Source organism: Salmo salar, chromosome 13, assembly GCF_965601325.2.
Source record: "Salmo salar chromosome 13, fSalSal1, whole genome shotgun sequence".
In the NCBI taxonomy this organism is placed as follows: domain Eukaryota; kingdom Metazoa; phylum Chordata; class Actinopteri; order Salmoniformes; family Salmonidae; genus Salmo; species Salmo salar.
This window is the reverse complement of record NC_138303.1, coordinates 13037475-13057701: the sequence shown is the minus strand read 5'-3', so window position 1 is coordinate 13057701 and position 20227 is coordinate 13037475. Positions and strand designations below refer to the sequence as shown.

The window sequence follows — 20227 nt, the reverse complement described above, 5'->3', positions numbered from 1 at the left end:
TCTGATCAGGATCCTTTTCTTGATTATCAATAAGCAATTAACAGAGTAGTTATCGATAACACTGCACGTTCCAGTGGCTATGAGGACCTAGATACTCTCATGAATGTACACTGCTCAAAAAAATAAAGGGAACACTTAAACAACACACCCTAGATCTGAATGAAAGAAATAATCTTATTAAATACTTTTTTCCTTACATAGTTGAATGTGCTGACAACAAAATCACACAAAAATAATCAATGGAAATCCAATTTATCAACCCATGGAGGTCTGGATTTGGAGTCACACTCAAAATTAAAGTGGAAAACCACACTACAGGCTGATCCAACTTTGATGTAATGTCCTTAAAACAAGTCAAAATGAGGCTCAGTAGTGTGTGTGGCCTCCACGTGCCTGTATGACCTCCCTACAACGCCTGGGCATGCTCCTGATGAGGTGGCGGATGGTCTCCTGAGGGATCTCCTCCCAGACCTGGACTAAAGCATCCGCCAACTCCTGGACAGTCTGTGGTGCAACATGGCGTTGGTGGATGGAGCGAGACATGATGTCCCAGATGTGCTCAATTGGATTCAGGTATGGGGAACAGGCGGGCCAGTCCATAGCATCAATGCCTTCCTCTGGCAGGAACTGCTGACACACTCCAGCCACATGAGGTCTAGCATTGTCTTGCATTAGGAGGAACCCAGGGCCAACCGCACCAGCATATGGTCTCACAAGGGGTCTGAGGATCTCATCTCGGTACCTAATGGCAGTCAGGCTACCTCTGGCGAGCACATGGAGGGCTGTGCGGCCCCCCAAAGAAATGCAACCCCACACCATGACTGACCCACCGCCAAACCGGTCATGCTGGAGGATGTTGCAGGCAGCAGAACGTTCTCCACGGCGTCTCCAGACTCTGTCACGTCTGTCACATGTGCTCAGTGTGAACCTGCTTTCATCTGTGAAGAGCACAGGGCGCCAGTGGCGAATTTGCCAATCTTGGTGTTCTCTGGCAAATGCCAAACGTCCTGCACGGTGTTGGGCTGTAAGCACAACCCCCACCTGTGGACGTCGGGCCCTCATACCACCCTCATGGAGTCTGTTTCTGACCATTTGAGCAGACACATGCACATTTGTGGCCTGCTGGAGGTCATTTTGCAGGGCTCTGGCTGTGCTCCTCCTGCTCCTCCTTGCACAAAGGCGGAGGTAGCGGTCCTGCTGTTGGGTTGTTGCCCTCCTACGGCCTCCTCCACGTCTCCTGATGTACTGGCCTGTCTCTTGGTAGCGCCTCCATGCTCTGGACACTACGCTGACAGACACAGCAAACCTTCTTGCCACAGCTCGCATTGATGTGCCATCCTGGATGAGCTGCACTACCTGAGCCACTTGTGTGGGTTGTAGACTCCGTCTCATGCTACCACTAGAGTGAAAGCACCGCCAGCATTCAAAAGTGACCAAAACATCAGCCAGGAAGCATAGGAACTGAGAAGTGGTCTGTGGTCTCCACCTGCAGAACCACTCCTTTATTGGGGGTGTCTTGCTTATTGCCTATAATTTCCACCTGTTGTCTATTCCATTTGCACAACAGCATGTGAAATTTACTGTCAATCAGTGTTGCTTCCTAAGTGGACAGTTTGATTTCACAGAAGTGTGATTGACTTGGAGTTACATTGTGTTGTTTAAGTGTTCCCTTTATTTTTTTGAGCAGTATATTTGATGATTACCTGTAGTAGACGGCTCCAGTCGGAGACAACATTACATAGATAAAATATTATCAAGGATAAAAACACAAGGCTTATTTCCATTATGCCACTGTAAGTCACATGAGGTGTGTATTTGTCATATGTGATGGTCATAGATCTATCTTAGAGGGTTGGTCAATGTCAAACAGACACACAGTCTTCCCATCAGTTCAATATCTAGAAACGACATTAATTCAACCAGTTTGTGCCCGGTGGGTTTTGATCATTCCTATCACTCTCTTGTTGAGTTTCTGTGTCTGCAGTATCCATCAGGGTGGAGAACGACTGACAAAAGGGACGGAAAAGCAGACGGAAGTGTTAAGTTGTTCAACCCGTTCTGACCAGTGTTCAAGAAGTTCAGGAATCAGGAAACTCTCTGTTGTTTTGTGACCCAGCAACATTGTAGGGCTAAGAGACAGGGGTGTCATTGTGTTCCCTATCATATTCCCAGGTAATAAACGTACGTAGCTGCTGCTGTCCGGCAGTGCGCTCGACGTCCCAACCTCCTGTCACAACCCAACCCTCACACATCACTGTTTAAACCCCATGACCACAGCCACAGTCAAGTTAGTTGAGATTACATAAAGTTGTGAATTTCTCATAATATTGCGAGCAAAGTGTCATGTTTTTTCCAATCAGAAAATCTACAGTACCAGTCAAAAGTTTGGACATACCTACTCATTACAGGGTTTTTCTTTATTTTTACTATATATTTCTACATTGTAGAATCTATGAAATAACACATATGGAATCATGTAGTAACCAAAAAAGTATTAAACAAATCCAGATATATGTTATATTTGAGATTCTTCAAAACAGCCACCGTTTGCCTTGAAGACAGCTTTGCACACACTTGGCATTCTCTCAACCAGCTTCATGAGGAAGTCACCTGGAATGCATTTCAATTAACCATGTGTGTCTTGTTAAAAATTCATTTGTGGATTATCTTTCCTTCTTAATGTGTTTGAGCCAATCAGTTGTGTTGTGACAAGGTAGGGGTGGTATACAGAAGATAGCCCTATTTGGTAAAAGACCAAGTCCATATTATGGCAAAAACAGCTCGCATAAGCAAAGAGAAACAACAGTCCATCATTACTTTCAATCCTGAAAATGTCAAGAACTTTGAAAGTTTCTTCAATAAGAATAAGAGACTTGCTTGGGCCAAGAAACACGAGCAATGGACATTAGACCGGTGGAAATCTGTCCTTTGGTCTGATGAGTCCAAATTTTTGATTTTTGGTTCCAACCACCGTGTCTTTGTGAGACGCGGAGTAGGTGAACAGATGATCTTAGCATGTGTGGTTTCCACTTTGAAGCATGGAGGAGGAGGTGTGATGTGTGGGGTTGCTTTTCTGGTGACACTGTCAGTGATTTATTTAGAATTCAAGGCACACTTAGCCAGCATGGCTACCACAGCATTCTGCAGCGATACACCATCCCATTTGATTTGCACTTAGTGGGACTATCATTTGTTTTTCAACAGGACAATGACCCAACACACCTCCAGGCAGTGTAAGGGCTATTTGACCAAGGAAAGTGATGGAGTGCTGCATCAGATGACCTGGCCTCCACAATCACCCGACCTCAACCCAATTGAGATGGTTTGGGATGAGTTGGACTGCAGAGTGAAGGAAAAGCAGCCAACAAGCGCTCAGCATATGTGGGAACTCCTTCAAGACTGTTGGAAAAGCATTCCTCATGAAGCTGGTTGAGAGAATGCCAAGAGTGTGCAAAGTCATCAAGGCAAAGTGTGACTACTTTTGAAGAATCACAAATATAAAATATATTTTGATTTTGATTCCATATGTGTTATTTCATAGTTTTGATGCCTTCACTATTATTCACAATGTAGAAAATAGTAAAAATCAAGAAAAACCCTTGAATGAGTAGGTTTGTCCAAACTTTTGTCTGGTACTGTATGTCCTACAGCAATCACTGTAATTGTGACTGGCAATGTTTTATCACACGATTCTGATTCATAGTTCATCTCACGTAGAGCTAGGAGGGAAACTGGATAATTTTGTCCACACTCCACCCCATTTGTAAATAAAAGAGTAATACCCGGTATGATTCCAAAACATTTGGAGAAATGCCCAATCAGCATACTCGTCTTTAAAACCTGAAAATACCTTTTTCACCTTCTGAGCAAGAGATTACTTGATACGGGTATAAAAAGTAACACAAATCATTATTTATTTAGTGGTATTCTATAGTTTCTCAATCATAACTCAATGTTTATAGACCCTGATTCATGTCATTTTGTGTGTTTTAATATGATTTTTTTTTTATCTCTGCCTCTTTTTACGTCTGAAACGTAAGAGTGAAAAGTTCATTGCATGGCATTGTTGTGTTTGACTTAACCTATCGCTTCTGTCTGCTCTCTAAAGGTTAATAAATCTGGTTGGTCCGGTTTTTGCTGGATTTCTGCAGAACCGGAATATCCAGGGAGAACTGGCCTGGGCATCCGTGTTTGTGTTCTCTAGAACCGCTCAGACCTGTTTCCCCTGGGGTGGAGATGGGGAGGGGGGCTTTCCCTTGCGTCTTTTTCCTCCCTCTCTCTCTCTCTCTCTCTCTCTCTCTCTCTTTCTCTCTCTGTTACTCTATCCATCTCTATCTCTGGCACTGACCAACCAGCTCTCCAGGGCTAAGGAGGAGAAGAGAGACTGCAAGTGATTGACAGACAGAAGGACAGACAGACAGAGTGACGGGTCTTCGGTGGGGACCTGGAAACGGTGAGTGTGCCTGTTGACAGTGTGTGGTGGGGAGCTGGGGCCTGTAAAGTTGGGACGGGTTGCTGGGTGGGCCGGTGCCAGGAGGCATGCTGGGCAGGAGAGTCTATTCATTAGCATACAGGAAAGAACTGTTTCCTTAAGCGTCCTTCTCATTGAATCCTCATTAGAACAGGGAATACATAGACAATGGTGGAAATGAAGATTCGTCTGTATAGTAAAGGACAGGATGATATTCCGTTGCATTATTTACAGTTGTATATATTTATGGTTAATGTTATCTTCTTCCTGACTGCGTCTTGTATGATCATTGATTGAACCACATTGCGTTTTTCTGAATAACAGAACAGTATAGTGAAGTGTGCATTTGTTCACATTGAATTTGTCAGATGATACGATAATGGTTTGTGGATTAACGGTGAGCTATTAATCTGTGTGTTGATTTGGGGGCAGAGTAGGTGACAGAACAGGAAGGGAACAGTTATGTACTGTAGCCTGTGCATTTTCACAGAGCACAGATATTTAACATGTTGTGACAATAACCTACTGTTGGGTCCTATGTCTATTTCCCAACACCGTGTTGTACAGGATTGCAGGATTAAAGGGGCAATCTGGGATTGCTACATCCATTTGTACGTGGATAAAACTTGGTATAACTTTTCATGCTGATCTAACGGAGGGCAGTCCTTACATCGATAGCTCTGTCGATAAATATAGGAGTAGTTCAACTTCTCTTCCCCATCCCCCAACTGTTTACCAAAGAAATGGCGGGATGTCCAATCAGTTGTATTTCGATTCCTGGATTTCCCTTTTTTTAACGGCAGGAACCATATCACTGAATCTATATGTCTATTTCTAAAGAAAATGTAGCCTTGTCACTTGCTGTCATTGCATAGCATGACTATCTGTCTGTCATTGCATAGCATGACTATCTGTCTGTCATTGTCTCATTTCGGCAAATATGTTCCAAATCTGTGATGGATCAGGCTTCATTCACACAGTGTGCATAAGACTGTGGTTTTAATTGTGTGTCACAGATACCTCAGCCACCTCCCTGTACCCGTTCATACGACAGCCTTCCCCTTTCTCAGTGTGTTGAGCTCTGCATCTCCTATTTTCTTGTTCAAACATAGTTATGCAGTGCACAGCTACACAGATATACAGCTACACAGCTATACACCTACACAGCTACACAGCTATACAGCTATACACCTACACAGCTATACACCCACACAGCTATACAGCTACACACCTATACAGCTACACAGCTACACAGCTATACAGCTACACACCTATACAGCTACACAACTACACAACTATACAGTTACACAGCTACAAAGATATACAGCTACACAATTACACAACTTCACAACTATACAGCTATACAGCTATACAGTTACACAGCTACAAAGATATACAGCTACACAGATATACAGCTACACAACTACACAACTACACAACTGTACAGCTATACAGTTACACAGCTACAAAGATATACAGCTACACAGATATACAGCTACACAACTACACAGCTACACAGTTACACAGATATACAGCTACACAGCTACACAGCTACACAGATATACAGCTACACAGCTACACAACTACACAACTTCACAACTATACAGCTATACAGCTATACAGTTACACAGCTACAAAGATATACAGCTACACAGCTATACAGCTACACAACTACACAACTACACAACTGTACAGCTATACAGTTACACAGCTACAAAGATATACAGCTACACAGATATACAGCTACACAACTACACAACTACACAGCTACACAGTTACACAGATATACAGCTACACAGCTACACAGCTACACAGATATACAGCTACACAGCTACACAGATATACAGCTACACAGCTACACAGATATACAGCTACACAGCTACACAACTACACAACTATACAGATATACAGCTATACAGTTACACAGCTACAAAGATATACAGCTACACAGATATACAGCTACACAACTACACAGCTACACAGCTACACAGCTACAAAAATATACAGCTACACAGCTACACAGATATACAGCTACACAGATATACAGATACACAGCTACACAGATATACACCTACACAGCAACACAGCTACACAGCTACACAGCTATACAGCTACACAGATACACAGATATACAGCTACACAGCTACACAGATATACAGCTATACAGCTACACAGCTACACAGATATACAGCTACACAGCTAGTACCCATTTCTGTTCTATAGGTGTACATACATGTAGACACTAGGACAGATACAGCACAGATACAATGATTTGGACATAAGTAATCCAGGTCTATTGATCTGTGAACTCTTAAAAAAAAGGGGGGTAAATTATTGATAACTGAAAATGGACCTTCACCTCGATCAATCTGTCAAAAGCCTAGTGTGTGTTATATCTCATATGTCTACAATGTAAATGTATGTAATACGTGTGTGTATGACACAGTTTGAACTGAGAGCCTGTTAAGCAACACTCTGTGAGCAGGGAAAGGCAGACCGTTGGACAGACAGGTCTTCTCTTGCTTTGCTACAACATTTGGGACAGTTAAGACAACGTATCCCAACATGCTGCTTTTGAGAACAGCTCAGATCAAAGAATGCTTCACGGTGTTTAGAGTGTGTTGACACACCCTCTCACCCTCCCCTTCTTATTGGGATTCACACAAAGACAAATAAGAATAATGAAATAGAGAAGAAGGCTTAAGTCAAAACAAATATTTAATATTATATTAATGTCTGTGACTTCAGAGTTGTTCCCGTATTAATATCTCAATAACAGCTCACCAAGCCCTGTGAATGTCCGTGGAAAAGTCAACTGCATTGATCCTCACAGAACATACGGTACTGCTCCACTCCTCTGGACATGTTATAGTCTACTGTACTGCTCCAGTGGACATGTTATAGTCTACTGTACTGCTCCTCTAGACATGTTATAGTCTACTGTACTGCTCCTCTAGACATGTTATAGTCTACTGTACTGCTCCTCTAGACATGTTATAGTCTACTGTACTGCTCCTCTAGACATGTTATAGTCTACTGTACTGCTCCACTCCTCTAGACATGTTATAGTCTACTGTACTGCTCCTCTCCTCTAGACATGTTATAGTCTACTGTACTGCTCCTCTCCTCTAGACATGTTATAGTCTACTGTACTGCTCCTCTAGACATGTTATAGTCTACTGTACTGCTCCTCTAGACATGTTATAGTCTACTGTACTGCTCCTCTAGACATGTTATAGTCTACTGTACTGCTCCACTCCTCTGGACATGTTATAGTCTACTGTACTGCTCCTCTCCTCTAGACATGTTATAGTCTACTGTACTGCTCCTCTCCTCTAGACATGTTATAGTCTACTGTACTGCTCCTCTCCTCTAGACATGTTATAGTCTACTGTACTGCTCCTCTCCTCTAGACATGTTATAGTCTACTGTACTGCTCCTCTAGACATGTTATAGTCTACTGTACTGCTCCTCTAGACATGTTATAGTCTACTGTACTGCTCCTCTAGACATGTTATAGTCTACTGTACTGCTCCACTCCTCTGGACATGTTATAGTCTACTGTACTGCTCCTCTCCTCTAGACATGTTATAGTCTTTGGCGCAGACCTTAAAAAATGTATAGTTATCATTTTCCAAGTTGTTATAATTTCCAATATCTCTGAATAAGTTTGCCTCCTATTTGTGGAAGTTAAGGCCTTAAGGTCTGCTGCGCTCTGGCATGCTCTTGTGGAAACCTGAACCTACAGTAGTATGCTATGGTTGGTTTTCTTCCCCAGTTGAGGACATTTCTGTAGTGGATGACCGCTGAGACAGACGGGTCCTGTGTAAAGGTCAGCTGTGACAGCAGTGTTTCCATGGCTCTGGATGGTTTCAACATTCTCCTCCACAAACTGAGGGAGTCCCATGACCTAGAGGTCCAAAGTGAGTGATCAATCCTTCTGCCGTGTTGCTGATGATCTGAGATATGAGCGTGGTACCACACAAGACAATACTATAGAATTAATATTCTAACATGAACTAACTATCTATCAATCCATCTACAATCTCTCTCTCTCTCTCTCCCTCTCTCTCTCTCTCTCTCTCTATCTCTCTCGCTCTCCATCTCTCTCTCTCACTCTCTTTCTCTCTCTCTCTCTCTCTCTCTCTCTCTCTCTCTCTCTCTCACTCTCTTTCCCTCTCTCTCTCTCACTCTCCATCTCTCTCTATCTCTCTCTCACTCTCCATCTCTCTCTCTCTCTCTCTCTCTCTCTCTCTCTCTCTTTCTCGCTCGCTCTCTCTCTCACTCTCTTTCTCTCTCTCTCTCTCTCTCTCTCTCTCTCTCCCTCTCTCGCTCTGTAGAATGGCAAGAGAAATTGCAGGAGCTAACCAATAAAAAGGGCTGGTGAGTAAATGTCCATTTCAAAGCACATTACTAAAGTGTGATATATTGATATGTGGAAGATGTAGTGATACCAGGTGGTGAAGGTAGGCAACAACACCCCTGTCACACTGATCCTCAACACGGGGGCCCCACAGGGGTGCGTGATCAGCACCCTCTTGTACTCCCTGTTCACCCATGACTGCATGGCCACACACGTCTCTAACTCAATCATCAAGTTTGCTGATGACAAAACAGTGGTAGGCCTGATTACCAACAATGACAAGACAGACTACAGAGAGGAGGTGAGGGCCCTTGCAGAGTGGTGCCAGGAAAACAACCTCTCCCTCAATGTCAACAAAACAAAGGAGCTGATCTTGGACTACAGGAGACGGCAGAGAGAGCCACGCCCCCCCATCCACATCATCGCAGTGGAGAGGGTTAAAAACTTGAAGTTCCTCGGCGTGCACATCACTGAGGACCTAAAATGGTCCTTCCAAACCAACAGTGTGGTGAAGAAGGCGCAACATTGCCTCTTCAAGACCAGGAGACTGAAGAAATTTGGCTTGGCCCTAAGACCCTCACAAACTTCTACAGATACACCATCGAGAGCATTCTGTCGGGAGCCACCGCATGGCTCTCCAGAGGGCAGTCAGCCCAACGCATCACCAGGGGCACACTGCCTGCCCTCCAGAACATCTACAGGAAGGCCACATCACATCATTAAGGACCTCAGCCACCCGAGTCATGGCCTGTTCCCTTTGCTACCATCTAGAAGGCGGGTACAGGTGCATCAAAGCTGGGACCGAAAGCTAATAAATAGCTTCTATCTCCAGACCATCAGACTGTTAAATAGTCACCACTAGCCGGCCTCCTCCCAGTACCCAGCCCTGAACCTTAGTCACTGCTACTAGCCAGCCTCCTCCCAGTACTCTACTCTGCACTTTAGAGACTGCTGCACTATGTACACAGTCATGGAACACTGGTTACTTTAATAATGTTATAATAGCTCGTTCTGTTACTTCTTCATTCCTTTCTCTTTTTACTTTTTGGGGATTATGTGTATATTGTGGTGTATTGCTACGTATTACTGCACCGTTGAAGCTAGAAACGACAGTTACACCTGTGATAACATCTGCAAAATCTGTGTGTGCGACCAATAAACTTTAATTTGATTCATTAAAGGGTAATATGTTGATGTGTGGGAGACGTATTGATACAGCGCTTCTTGGTGTGATGGTCTAAGTAGTGATACAAAGAGAATGGAGGAGCTGTTCAACAGGAACCAACAGCTGAGAGAGCAGCAGAGGTTGCTCACAGACAACATCAAACAACTGGAAAACAGGTGCGTGTGTGTGTGTGTGTGTGTGTGTGTGTGTGTGTGTGTGTGTGTGTGTGTGTGTGTGTGTCTACTGTATGGGCATGTAGCAATGTGTCTGTCTGTGTTTGGGGTATTTTATGTAGCTCAGCATGGCATTTGTAATGGCAAAATAGTGGGTTGGATTCCCGGGACCACCCATATGTAAAATGTATGCACGAATGACTGATAAAAGCATCTGCTAAATGGCATGTATATTACAGTGTTCTATTATTTTTTGGTGCCACCAATGTGTGTGTATCTGTGTGTATGCTGTTTTAAAGTAACTGTCCAGTGAAAATATCACGTTTAAAAGTTTATATTCTGTTAACCCATACCCAAGTAATGTTCTTGAAAAAAATCTCAAACAGACCGTTTAAAAAATGCTTGCTATTTATTTATATTTTTAACTCTTCATTGTTGAGAAAGGGCTAGTAAGTATGGTATAGTAAGTATGGTGTGGTATTCGGTGCATGTGACAAATTCAATTTTATTTTATTTGATTGGATATATCCTCAAAGAGAGAATGATGTCATCCTGCCTCATTGGCTGAGCTGGCCAATCAGCGGTCTACTCGTATGAATATATTTAATGACCGGTAGGCTCCCACAACATTCTGTTATCGTGGGTATGGCCACACCATTTCTAACACAGAAAAGCTGCTTTTTAACATATTTAATTCATTTTTTTGTTTATAAGAAAAGTATTTCACTCAAGTATTTCACTGGACAGTTACTTTAACACCAGTCTGCCTCTAGCTCAATGTTTGTCAGTGTTTGACCCCCGCCGACCTCTGTGCTTTAGGTTGAGGGCGGGGCTGTGTGACAGGTGTACTGTGACTCAGGATGTGGCCAAGCGCCGGCAGCAGGAGTATGAGACCTCTCAGATCCAGAGCCTACAGCACATCTCCATCCTGGGTAGCTAACAGCTAACACATCACATCAACCACATTTAGAGTGCCAATTATACTGTGACATTCTGGGAATCTGTTATTTTTTGAAGGGACCTCCCATGTCACCCAAAATGTTTATGAAGCTTCTAATAGTAAAGGTGTCATTTAACGGCATATTTATTTATTTATTAATTTCTTATTTTATTTCTTATTTATTTATTAGTTTATTAATGAATGAATGAATGAATTAATTAATTATTTTATAGATTTTTTTATTTTTTTATTTTAATTTTTTTAATTGTATTTATAATTTTTTTATTTATTAGTTTATTTATTTATTTATTATTTATTTTTATTTTTTGTATTTTTTTATTTATTTTAATGACCTTTCAATTTGGCATGATCAAAACCAATCATGACGTCAACCAAATCACTTCAAAAAAGGAGACTACCTGCGTATGTTCATCCGATCCAAAATAATTCCAGTATCCAAACAAAGCACTGTGGACTAACACCAGTTGATGATTGGAAAGAGACAAATGTTACAAAATTCCCAAAAGTGTAATGACATTTGGCAATTGTCATTGGGTCTACATTCTTGTAGCCTGAATTAATTGATGTCTTTCTGAAAAAAAAAACCTTTTTTTGTAGAAAGAAAAGTTGGTACATCTGAAAAGAGACTGTCCCGGGATGATAAGTGCAGCCATATGTGGAAAAACAATTGTTTAAACCATGACACAGAGGTGGGGATGTTCGTTTAATTCGGAAATAAGCATTCATATTCATCTTTACCACTGTACAAATTGCAAATTGCCTAGTGGTTAGGACGTTGGGCTGGTAGCTGATTCAAATACCTGAGCAGACAAGGTGAAAAGTCTGTCCTTGAGCAAGGCACTTAACCCTTGTTCTCTCCAACAATGCTGTACTACTATGGCTGACCCTGTAAAACTGCACCTATCTGGTGTTTGACAATCAAACAACTTTTTTTGTTGTTGCACAAATTAGAGAACCCCCCGCCCCCCATTGCATTTAGGAGGACTCATGTCACATTTTAGGGTGTCATGAGACCCCCCTGTGGCCCCTGTAATTGGCACTCTGAAGTCCCCTTCTCCACATGCCTCTCTAGCATTGTGTAAAGATCCAATTAGGCTCCCTGTTTTGTAGCTACAGTGCAGTGTTTTAACATTAGCCATGGTCTGGGGATTATTTTCAGTATTTTGTATTTTGTAGCTGGAGAGATGAACACGATGAAAAAGGAGAACCAGAGGCTGCGAGAGGAAGTCAGGCATCTGAGAGTGGCACTAGAGTAAGTTCTGTATGTTTTACAACATGTGAGTCTGTGTTCCTGTCTTGCGTGTTGCTTGAGTGTAACATGCTTGTCGTTTCAGAGGTCAGAATGGACATTCCTCCTCCCAGAATGCAACTCCAGAGGTCAGACAGTCGGCTGACCTTTCACCTTCTGCTATGCCACACATCCTCACAGCCATCAGGTCTATTAACCAGCCATCAGAGGGCGCCACTGCAGGGCTGTCCATAGTGAAGACTGAGACAGACCACAGCCTCTCTTTTAGAGTTGACGGTGAGAGTAAAGAAAACACTTTTCGTCATGAACCAAAAATGATTTACAGTCATTTAATGATGACTCATCATCATCACCAGTATAATCATCAGGATATATTCTCTTCTTGCCTTTACGACAAAACAGATACACTACCTGAACGCAGAGATGTGAGGGGATTGAACGGAAAACAATCCTATGTAAGCATATTTTGTTTGTCTATAACAAATCGTTAACTAAAAATATCTAGGAATATATCACAGGTCAAAATGTCCTTGTCCTCTCTCAGCCACCATCTCTCTTTTTATCTCACAAAGGAATCTCATAAGCCCCTATCCATGTCCACTCCCATCCCACAAGCATTGAGGCCAGAGCACAGTACAGCCAGAGGGAACACTGGGCAGAAGAGGTGAGCAAGTGAGGTAATAACAGCAAAGAAAGAAAAGGGAAACACATTCACATTCAAAATGTCCCCCTCTTTCTCCTCTTTCTCCTCTTCCCCCATCCCTCTCTTAGAGCCAATAGTGTGGAGATGGTTGGTCAGCAGTGCTCCCCTGTCGCTCCCACCATTCCACACCCCCTACTTGTCCAGAAAGACAGGCCTCTCTCCTCTTCATCCTCCTTCTCATCCTCCTTATCCACCTCTTCCTCTCTACCTGGAGATGAGAAGCACAGCCGTCACCTGGTCCATGCTCCGGTCCCTTACTGGCCGCGCCCCATCAAAAGTGCTCGTCTCTCCCTCCCCTGGCCCCTGCCGGAGCACTCCGACTGGGTCACCGTGGCCACCTCTGTGGACGACGGCTTGGTGTCCCAATCCAAACATAACCTCAACCTACCACGCTTCCCTAATCTACAGACCTACGTCCAGCAGAACAGCAGCCTTGGGAAGGCCTGGCTCAAGCCCAGCCACCCTCCCCAGGCCAGCCTGACCAGGAGTCTGTCCACTGAGCACGGGGAGAGACCAACAGCATGGGTACAGGACCGTGACAGGCGGGTGGCGCCACACTCGTGGAGCCAGGCAGTGGTGCAGGCAGAGATGGTGTTCGGGGAGAGTCTGAAAGAGGCTGACTCTCCTCTGGACCTGTCTGATCCTGGGAGGTCCAAAAGCATTAAGTCACCACAGGACAGCAAGGCCAGCCCCACGCTACAGGACGTGTACATAGAAGGGGAGACATCTAACAGGACCACCAGGACAGACTCCTCGCCACAGAGCCAGGCCTGTCCCCCCTCCACACCTGCTCTTCCTTCATCCTCCTCTTCTACACGTCCCACCAGCCAACAGAGTCAAAGCCCCAACAACCACAACCTTAAGGTGCTCTACTTGATCCTACATACACTACCGTTCAAAAGTTTTGGGTCTGGAAACGGCAGATTATTTATGGAATATCTACATAGGCGTACAGAGGCCCATTAACAGCAACCATCACTCCTGTGTTCCAATGGCACGTTGTGGGAGGCCAGTTTTATTGCTTCTTTAATCAGAACATCAGTTTTCAGCTATGCTAACAGAATTGCAAAAGGGTTTTCTAATGATCAACTAGCCTTTTAAAATGATAAACTTGGATTAGCTAACACAACGTGCCACTGGAACACAGGAGTGATGTTTGCTGTTAATGGGCCTCTGTACGCCTATGTAGATATTCCATAAATAATCTGCCTTTTCCAGCTACAATAGTCATTTACAACATTAGCAATGTTTACACTGTATTTCTGATCAATTTGATGTTAGTTTAATGGACAAAAACGTGCTTTTCTTTCAAAAACAAGGACATTTCTAAGTGACCACAAACTTTTGAACGGTAGTGTATATCAATTAGCATGTGAAATAGACATACCACACACACACACACACACACACACACACACACACACACACACACACACACACACACACACACACACACACACACACACACACACACACACACACACACACACACGTGATTTAGTCATGTGATATGTCTAACCCCATCCACAGGAGGAAGAGCAGCCAGAGAAGGAGGAAGCTGAGGGGAAAGTAGATCAAAAGACAGGAAAGGACTCTGAGGACAGGAAAGTCCCTGTTCTGACCATCTCATTGCGCCCAGGTACAGGACAGCGTGACAAGGCTACGTGTTCATGTACAAGGGCATGTACAGCTGTGTCCATACCTGTGTTAGTATGTTCATTGATGTTTCTCTGTAATTACAGTGGTGCTCCTTGAGGCTCTGAATTCTGGATTGCAGAAGCAACTTTTCTCCAACGGCAAGGCAAGCATCTACTCTTCCTATATGTTCACAGTGTATAAAATGTAACTGATCTGAGGTCATTTACAGTTAGTGTCATGTCATTGTTTGTTCTTCCCATATGTTCACAGTGTATAAAATGTAACTGATCTGAGGTCATTTTACAGTTAGTGTCATGTCATTGTTTGACATTTACAGTCAGGGAGCAGATCAGACCACCAGGAAGTGGAAGGCAGTCTGTCTGAGTCTGAGAGCAGCCAGAGATCCAAGAGGACTGGGCTGGACACAGACACAGACACAGACACAGAGGGTAAGGATGGATAGAGGGAGGGAGAGACAGGAGACATAGAAAGCGAGAGAGAGAGAGAGAGAGAAAGAGAGAGAGAGAGAGAGAGAGAGAGAGAGAGAGAGAGAGAGAGAGAGAGAGAGAGAGAGAAGCTGAGACAGGGAGAGAGAAAGAGAGAGAGAGAGAGAAGCTGAGACAGAGAGAGAGGAAGAGAGAGAGATTACTGTGAGACTTTAAAACTCAATAAACGTACACTCAGAACCAGAAAAGCACAGTACAACAGCAAGCAGCTGATACTAATTGAGGAGTCCAAAAACACAAACAACTTCTAGCAAAATTGGAAAAAAAACGAAAAAAATCGAAACAAGAGGAATTAGCGATACAAAATGGTGACACATGGACAACCCATTTTAAAACACTCTACAACACTGTTCAAACTGACACAAACGCAGAACAACGCCAAATTCCTGAGAAGTTGAATGGATTAGAAAAAGCTATAAAGGACAATCAAAATCCATTGGACTCCCCAATTACTGACCAGGACCTCTATACGAAATTTCAGACTCTCAAATTTAAAAAAGCATGCGGACCTGATGGCATCCTAAATGAGATGCTCAAACTCACTAGTGCAAAATTTCAATTAGCTATATTAAAACTGTTTAATTTGATCCTGAGTGTAGGTTATTTCCCTGACATCTGGAATCAAGGACTCATAACCCCAATCCTTAAAAACGGAGACAAATTTGACCCTAACAATTACAGAGGCATTTGTGTGAACAGTAACCTGGGGAAGGTTTTCTGTAGCATTATCAATGTAAGAGTTCTAAACTTCCTTAATAAGCACAATGTCTTGAGTAAAAGCCAAATTGGATTTATACCAAAACATCGCACAACTGATCATATTTACACCTTACACACCCTGATAGATAAACATATCCACCAAAATAATACCAAAATATACGCTTGCTTTATCGACTTCCTGTCACGGCTGTTTAAAGGATCGGAACAAGACGCAGCGTGTTTGTAGTTCCACATATTTATTATTATCATGAAACGTTGCAATACACCAAATACTTGAAATAACAAAACAACAAAACCTTGACGCAGAGAGAATACACACTACTCACAAATTAACAAACACAAGTGGAAAAACCCCCTACATAAATATGATCTCCAATTAGAGACAAAGAGAACCAGCTGCCTCTAATTGGAGATCATCCCAACAACCCCAACATAGAAATAGAAACCCACATAGAAACAGATAACCAGAAAACCACCCAAAAACACCCCGTCACACCCTGACCTACTCTACTATAGAAAATGACATCTTACAAGGGTCAGGACGTGACACTTCCAAAAAGCATTTGATTCGATTTGGCATACAGGACTGTTCTACAAAGTTATTGAAAGTGGTGTAGAGGGTAAAACATATGACATAATTAAATCAATGTATACTGGCAATACGTGCAACATTAAAATTGGCAAGAAAATAACAGAATTCTTTAACCAGGGGCGGGGCCTTCGCCAGGGTTGCAATCTCAGCCCTGCACTCTTTAATATTTATATTAACGAATTAGCCACTATTCTAGAAAAATCCTCAGCCCCTGGTGTTAGTCTCCACAATTCAGAAGTTAAATGCCTGCTCTTCGCAGATGACCTATGCCTGCTGTTACCCACAGCACATGGCCTACAGCAGAGCCTGGACCTACTAGAGCAGTACACTGCCAGACCTGGGCCCTGGCAGTAAACCCCAAAAAGACTAAAAGAATGATTTTCCAGAGAAGATCCAGATCTCAGGGAATTAGACCAAAGTTCTCAATTGGTACAAAATATATAGAGTACTGTACAATTACTTAGGTTTAAAAATAAGCTCAACTGGACACCTTAATGAGGCAGTGAATGAACTGAGAGAGAAAGCACGCAGGGCATTCTACACCATTAAAAAGCAAATTCAAATTGAAATACCTATTAAAATTTGGCTAAAACTAATTGAATATGTCATTGAACCAATTGCACTTTATGGCAGCGAGGTGTGGGGTCCACTTGCAAAACAAGATTTCATCAAATGGGACAAACACCTCATTGAAACCCTGCATGCAGAGTTCTGTAAGATTCTCATACATGTCCAGAGGAAAACTACAAACAATGCATGCAGGGCAGAATTAGGCCAATATCCACTAATAATAAAAACTGAAAAAAGAGCAATTAAGTTTTGGAAACATCTAAAATACAGTGACCCCCTCTCATATCATTACCAAGCCCTGCAATGCCAAGAGCTGAACAAAGAAAAGAGTCCCCTCATCCAGCTGGTCTTGGGGCTGAATTCACAAACCTGTTCTACTAACACACTGAAGCCTCAGGACCAGAACATTCAATCAATCAGAATAAACCAAATTACAACACAGTCAAAACAAAACTACATTGCTTATCGGGAAACACAAGCACAAACACAAAGCAAAATGCAGTGCTATCTGGCCCTAAATCGACAGTACACTATGGCTAAATATTTGACCATGCTTACTGATCAAAACCTTAGAAAAACCTTGACAAAGTACAGTCTCAGTGAGCACAGCCTTGCCATTGTGAAGGGTAGACACAGGAAAACCTGGCTCCCTGTAAAGGAAAGGCTGTGCAACCACTGCACCACAGCAGAACCTGAGACGGAGCTGCATTTCCTGACAAAATGTAAAAAATATAAAACAATTAGAGAGTGTCATTTCCCCAAATTTGAAACCCTTATTCAAGGTTTCAAAGACCTCTCTGATGAGGATAGGCTATCCGTCCTGTTGGGGGAGGACGCAGAGAGCTGTGGGTTGGCAGCGCACTACATTGCTGCCTGCCATAAGATGAGGGACAGAGTCTGACAGACCAATCAACCTGCACATGTACTCTACTGTGTGCTTATTGTTATTGTTGAATGTATGGTTATTTTGACCCTTGGTTATTTTTGTTACTGTTGTTCCGTTGACAATTCTGATTCTCATTTTATTTATTTTTATATTGTAAATATCCAAAATAAGCTTCGGCAATATGTACATTGTTATGTCATGCAAATAAAGCGAATTGAGAGAGAGAGAGAGAGAGAGAGAGAGAGAGAGAGAGAGGGGAGAGAGAGAGAGAGAGAGAGAGAGGCTGCATTTCCTGACAAAATGTAAAAAATATAAAGCAAATAGAGCAAGAGCAATTAGTTTCATTTTGACAAATTTAAAACCATAATTAAAGGTTTTCAAGACCTCTGAAGAGAAAAGGCTGTGAGTTGGCATAAGTGTCAATAGATTGTGTCACTTTCACAGGAAATGTCCCTCACTTCAGAAAAGAGAGAGAGAGCGAGAGAGAGGATGGGGTAGAAAAACAAGAAAACCCATTGACAGCTAAACCCCTTTTCTGTTGTTGTGCCTCTTCCCTCATCCATGTTAAGTTCGATGTAAGAAAGAGGAACATGGCATCGTGGTCCCCAGGAGGACCTCTCTCAGCTGTGTTCCACCCTGACTGCAATAGAGATGACGCCCTCACGGGGACTGGAACAGAGGGGCAGCCAGTGCCAAAGACTTGGACAGAACGTCTTCCATCTGACTGTTGTCCTCATGGTTCTAGCTAGTGGGCTTTATTAATTTCAATGGAATAACCTTGATAGTGACTAACTAGATAACAGCATTGTGATAAATATTGAATCCTCCTCCAGCTGATAAAGAATGTTTTCCACACTGACTTCCCAGTATTGCTGTTGTCTCTGAAGGCCACGCAGGGGGAGTAATTCTGCTGCAATACCTACTTTATTTATCTCTTTCTTTCTCCATCTCTCTCCATATTTCTCTCCCTCTCTCTCTCTCCCTCTCTCTCTCTCCCTCTCTCTCCATATCTATCTCCCTCGCTCTCCCTCTTTCTCCATCTCTCTCTCTCTCTTCCTCACTCTCTCCCTCTCTCTCTCTCTCTCTCTCTCTCTCTCTCTCTCTCTCTCTCTCTCTCTCTCTCTCTCTCTCTCACTCTCTCTACCTCCCTCTCCCTCTCTCTCTCTCCCTCTTTCTCCATCTCTCTCCCTCTCTCTCCCTCTCTTTCTCCCCCACTCTCTCTCCCTCTCTCTCCATAGCTCTCTCCCTCTCTCTCCCTCTCTCTCCATATATCTCTCCCTCTCTCTCTCCCTCTCTCCCTCTCTCCCCCTATCGCTCTCCTTCTCTCTCTGTCTCCCTCTCTCTCTCCCTCCCTCTCTCTCTCTCTGTCTCTCTCCCTCTCTCTCTCTCTCTGTCTCTCTCTCCCTCTCTCTCTCTCAATTCAATTCAATTCAATTCAAGGGGCTTTATTGGCATGGGAAACATATGTTAACATTGCCAAAGCAAGTGAGGTAGATAATATAGAAACATTCTGTCTCTCTCTCTCTCTCTCTCTCTCTCCCTCTCTCTCTCTCTCTCTCTCTCTCTCAGTCTCTTTAACCCCCATGTATACTTCTCACTCACACTATTATTGTGCGCTCATCTAACATACTCATAAATGTCTCTTTCCTGGCAGAACTGTCTCTTCCGTCTGGCTATTTTTGTTACAACTTCTCACCCAAATGAGCCCGCCCCAAAATATATATATATAAAAAAAAGGTTCTTCTTCTTCTTTCTGGTTTTCAGAAAACATATGTTGCAAGTCTTAACTTTCCACTTGCAGCTGCTACACACTGTGTGTTAATGTGGTGGTGTAATGTAAGGGGTTAGAGGAGGGGGGAGGAGGAGGGGGTACGAAACGGGAACAACACTGATAGCTTTGAAGCCATTATTAACTCTCTCATTGATCTCTGCTGTTTCACTAATGTTATCCAAGTCGATTATATTAATGGTCAGTGGACAACATGTGAAATTAGTGCAGCAGAGTGTTTCAGAGTGCTATTCTCTACCATGTTTCACTCTGTGTAAAAATCTGACTTTGAAATATTTTGTGCTTATGCGAAGGTGTGGTTAACTTTTCTTTTTGTAACGAAGGCTAAGAATCTTCAAGCGTTTAAACACTTGTGTGGCTATATGAAATAAATATTGAATGTGACGTAAAAAAAGACTATTAATGTTGCATTGACAGACTATTAAAGACTATTAATGTTGT

The 20227-nt window shown here is 42.9% G+C and overlaps 1 protein-coding gene across 4 annotated transcripts; it reads left to right on the top strand.

Moving 5' to 3' along the window:
- The first annotated feature begins 4221 nt into the window (after nucleotides 1-4221).
- rbbp8nl (RBBP8 N-terminal like) lies at nucleotides 4222-20226 on the top strand. Of its 4 annotated transcripts, none has more exons than XM_014134435.3 (14): nucleotides 4224-4453; nucleotides 8250-8394; nucleotides 8812-8854; nucleotides 10077-10175; nucleotides 10992-11104; nucleotides 12310-12385; nucleotides 12468-12658; nucleotides 12785-12837; nucleotides 12955-13046; nucleotides 13154-13949; nucleotides 14616-14724; nucleotides 14828-14886; nucleotides 15061-15172; nucleotides 18567-20226. In XM_014134435.3, exons 2-14 carry the CDS (start codon nucleotides 8271-8273, stop codon nucleotides 18635-18637), a joined length of 1938 nt encoding a protein of 645 aa, XP_013989910.2. In that variant the 5' UTR covers nucleotides 4224-4453; nucleotides 8250-8270; the 3' UTR covers nucleotides 18638-20226. The 4 variants fall into 4 exon arrangements, with proteins under 4 accessions (XP_013989912.2, XP_013989910.2, XP_013989911.2 ...); XM_014134436.3 differs by having other exon boundaries at nucleotides 4225-4453; nucleotides 10080-10175; XM_014134437.3 differs by lacking the exon at nucleotides 15061-15172 and having other exon boundaries at nucleotides 4222-4453.
- Nucleotide 20227: the final 1 nt, after the last annotated feature.

Bases quoted from the DNA above. Each gene is read 5' to 3' on its own strand.
- rbbp8nl (XM_014134435.3), top strand. From the start codon at position 8,271: ATGACCGCTGAGACAGACGGGTCCTGTGTAAAGGTCAGCTGTGACAGC. The intron at 12,386-12,467 runs GTAAGTTCTGTA...TTGTCGTTTCAG, and splicing joins CATCTGAGAGTGGCACTAGA to AGGTCAGAATGGACATTCCT. The intron at 12,838-12,954 runs GTAAGCATATTT...TATCTCACAAAG, and splicing joins TGAACGGAAAACAATCCTAT to GAATCTCATAAGCCCCTATC.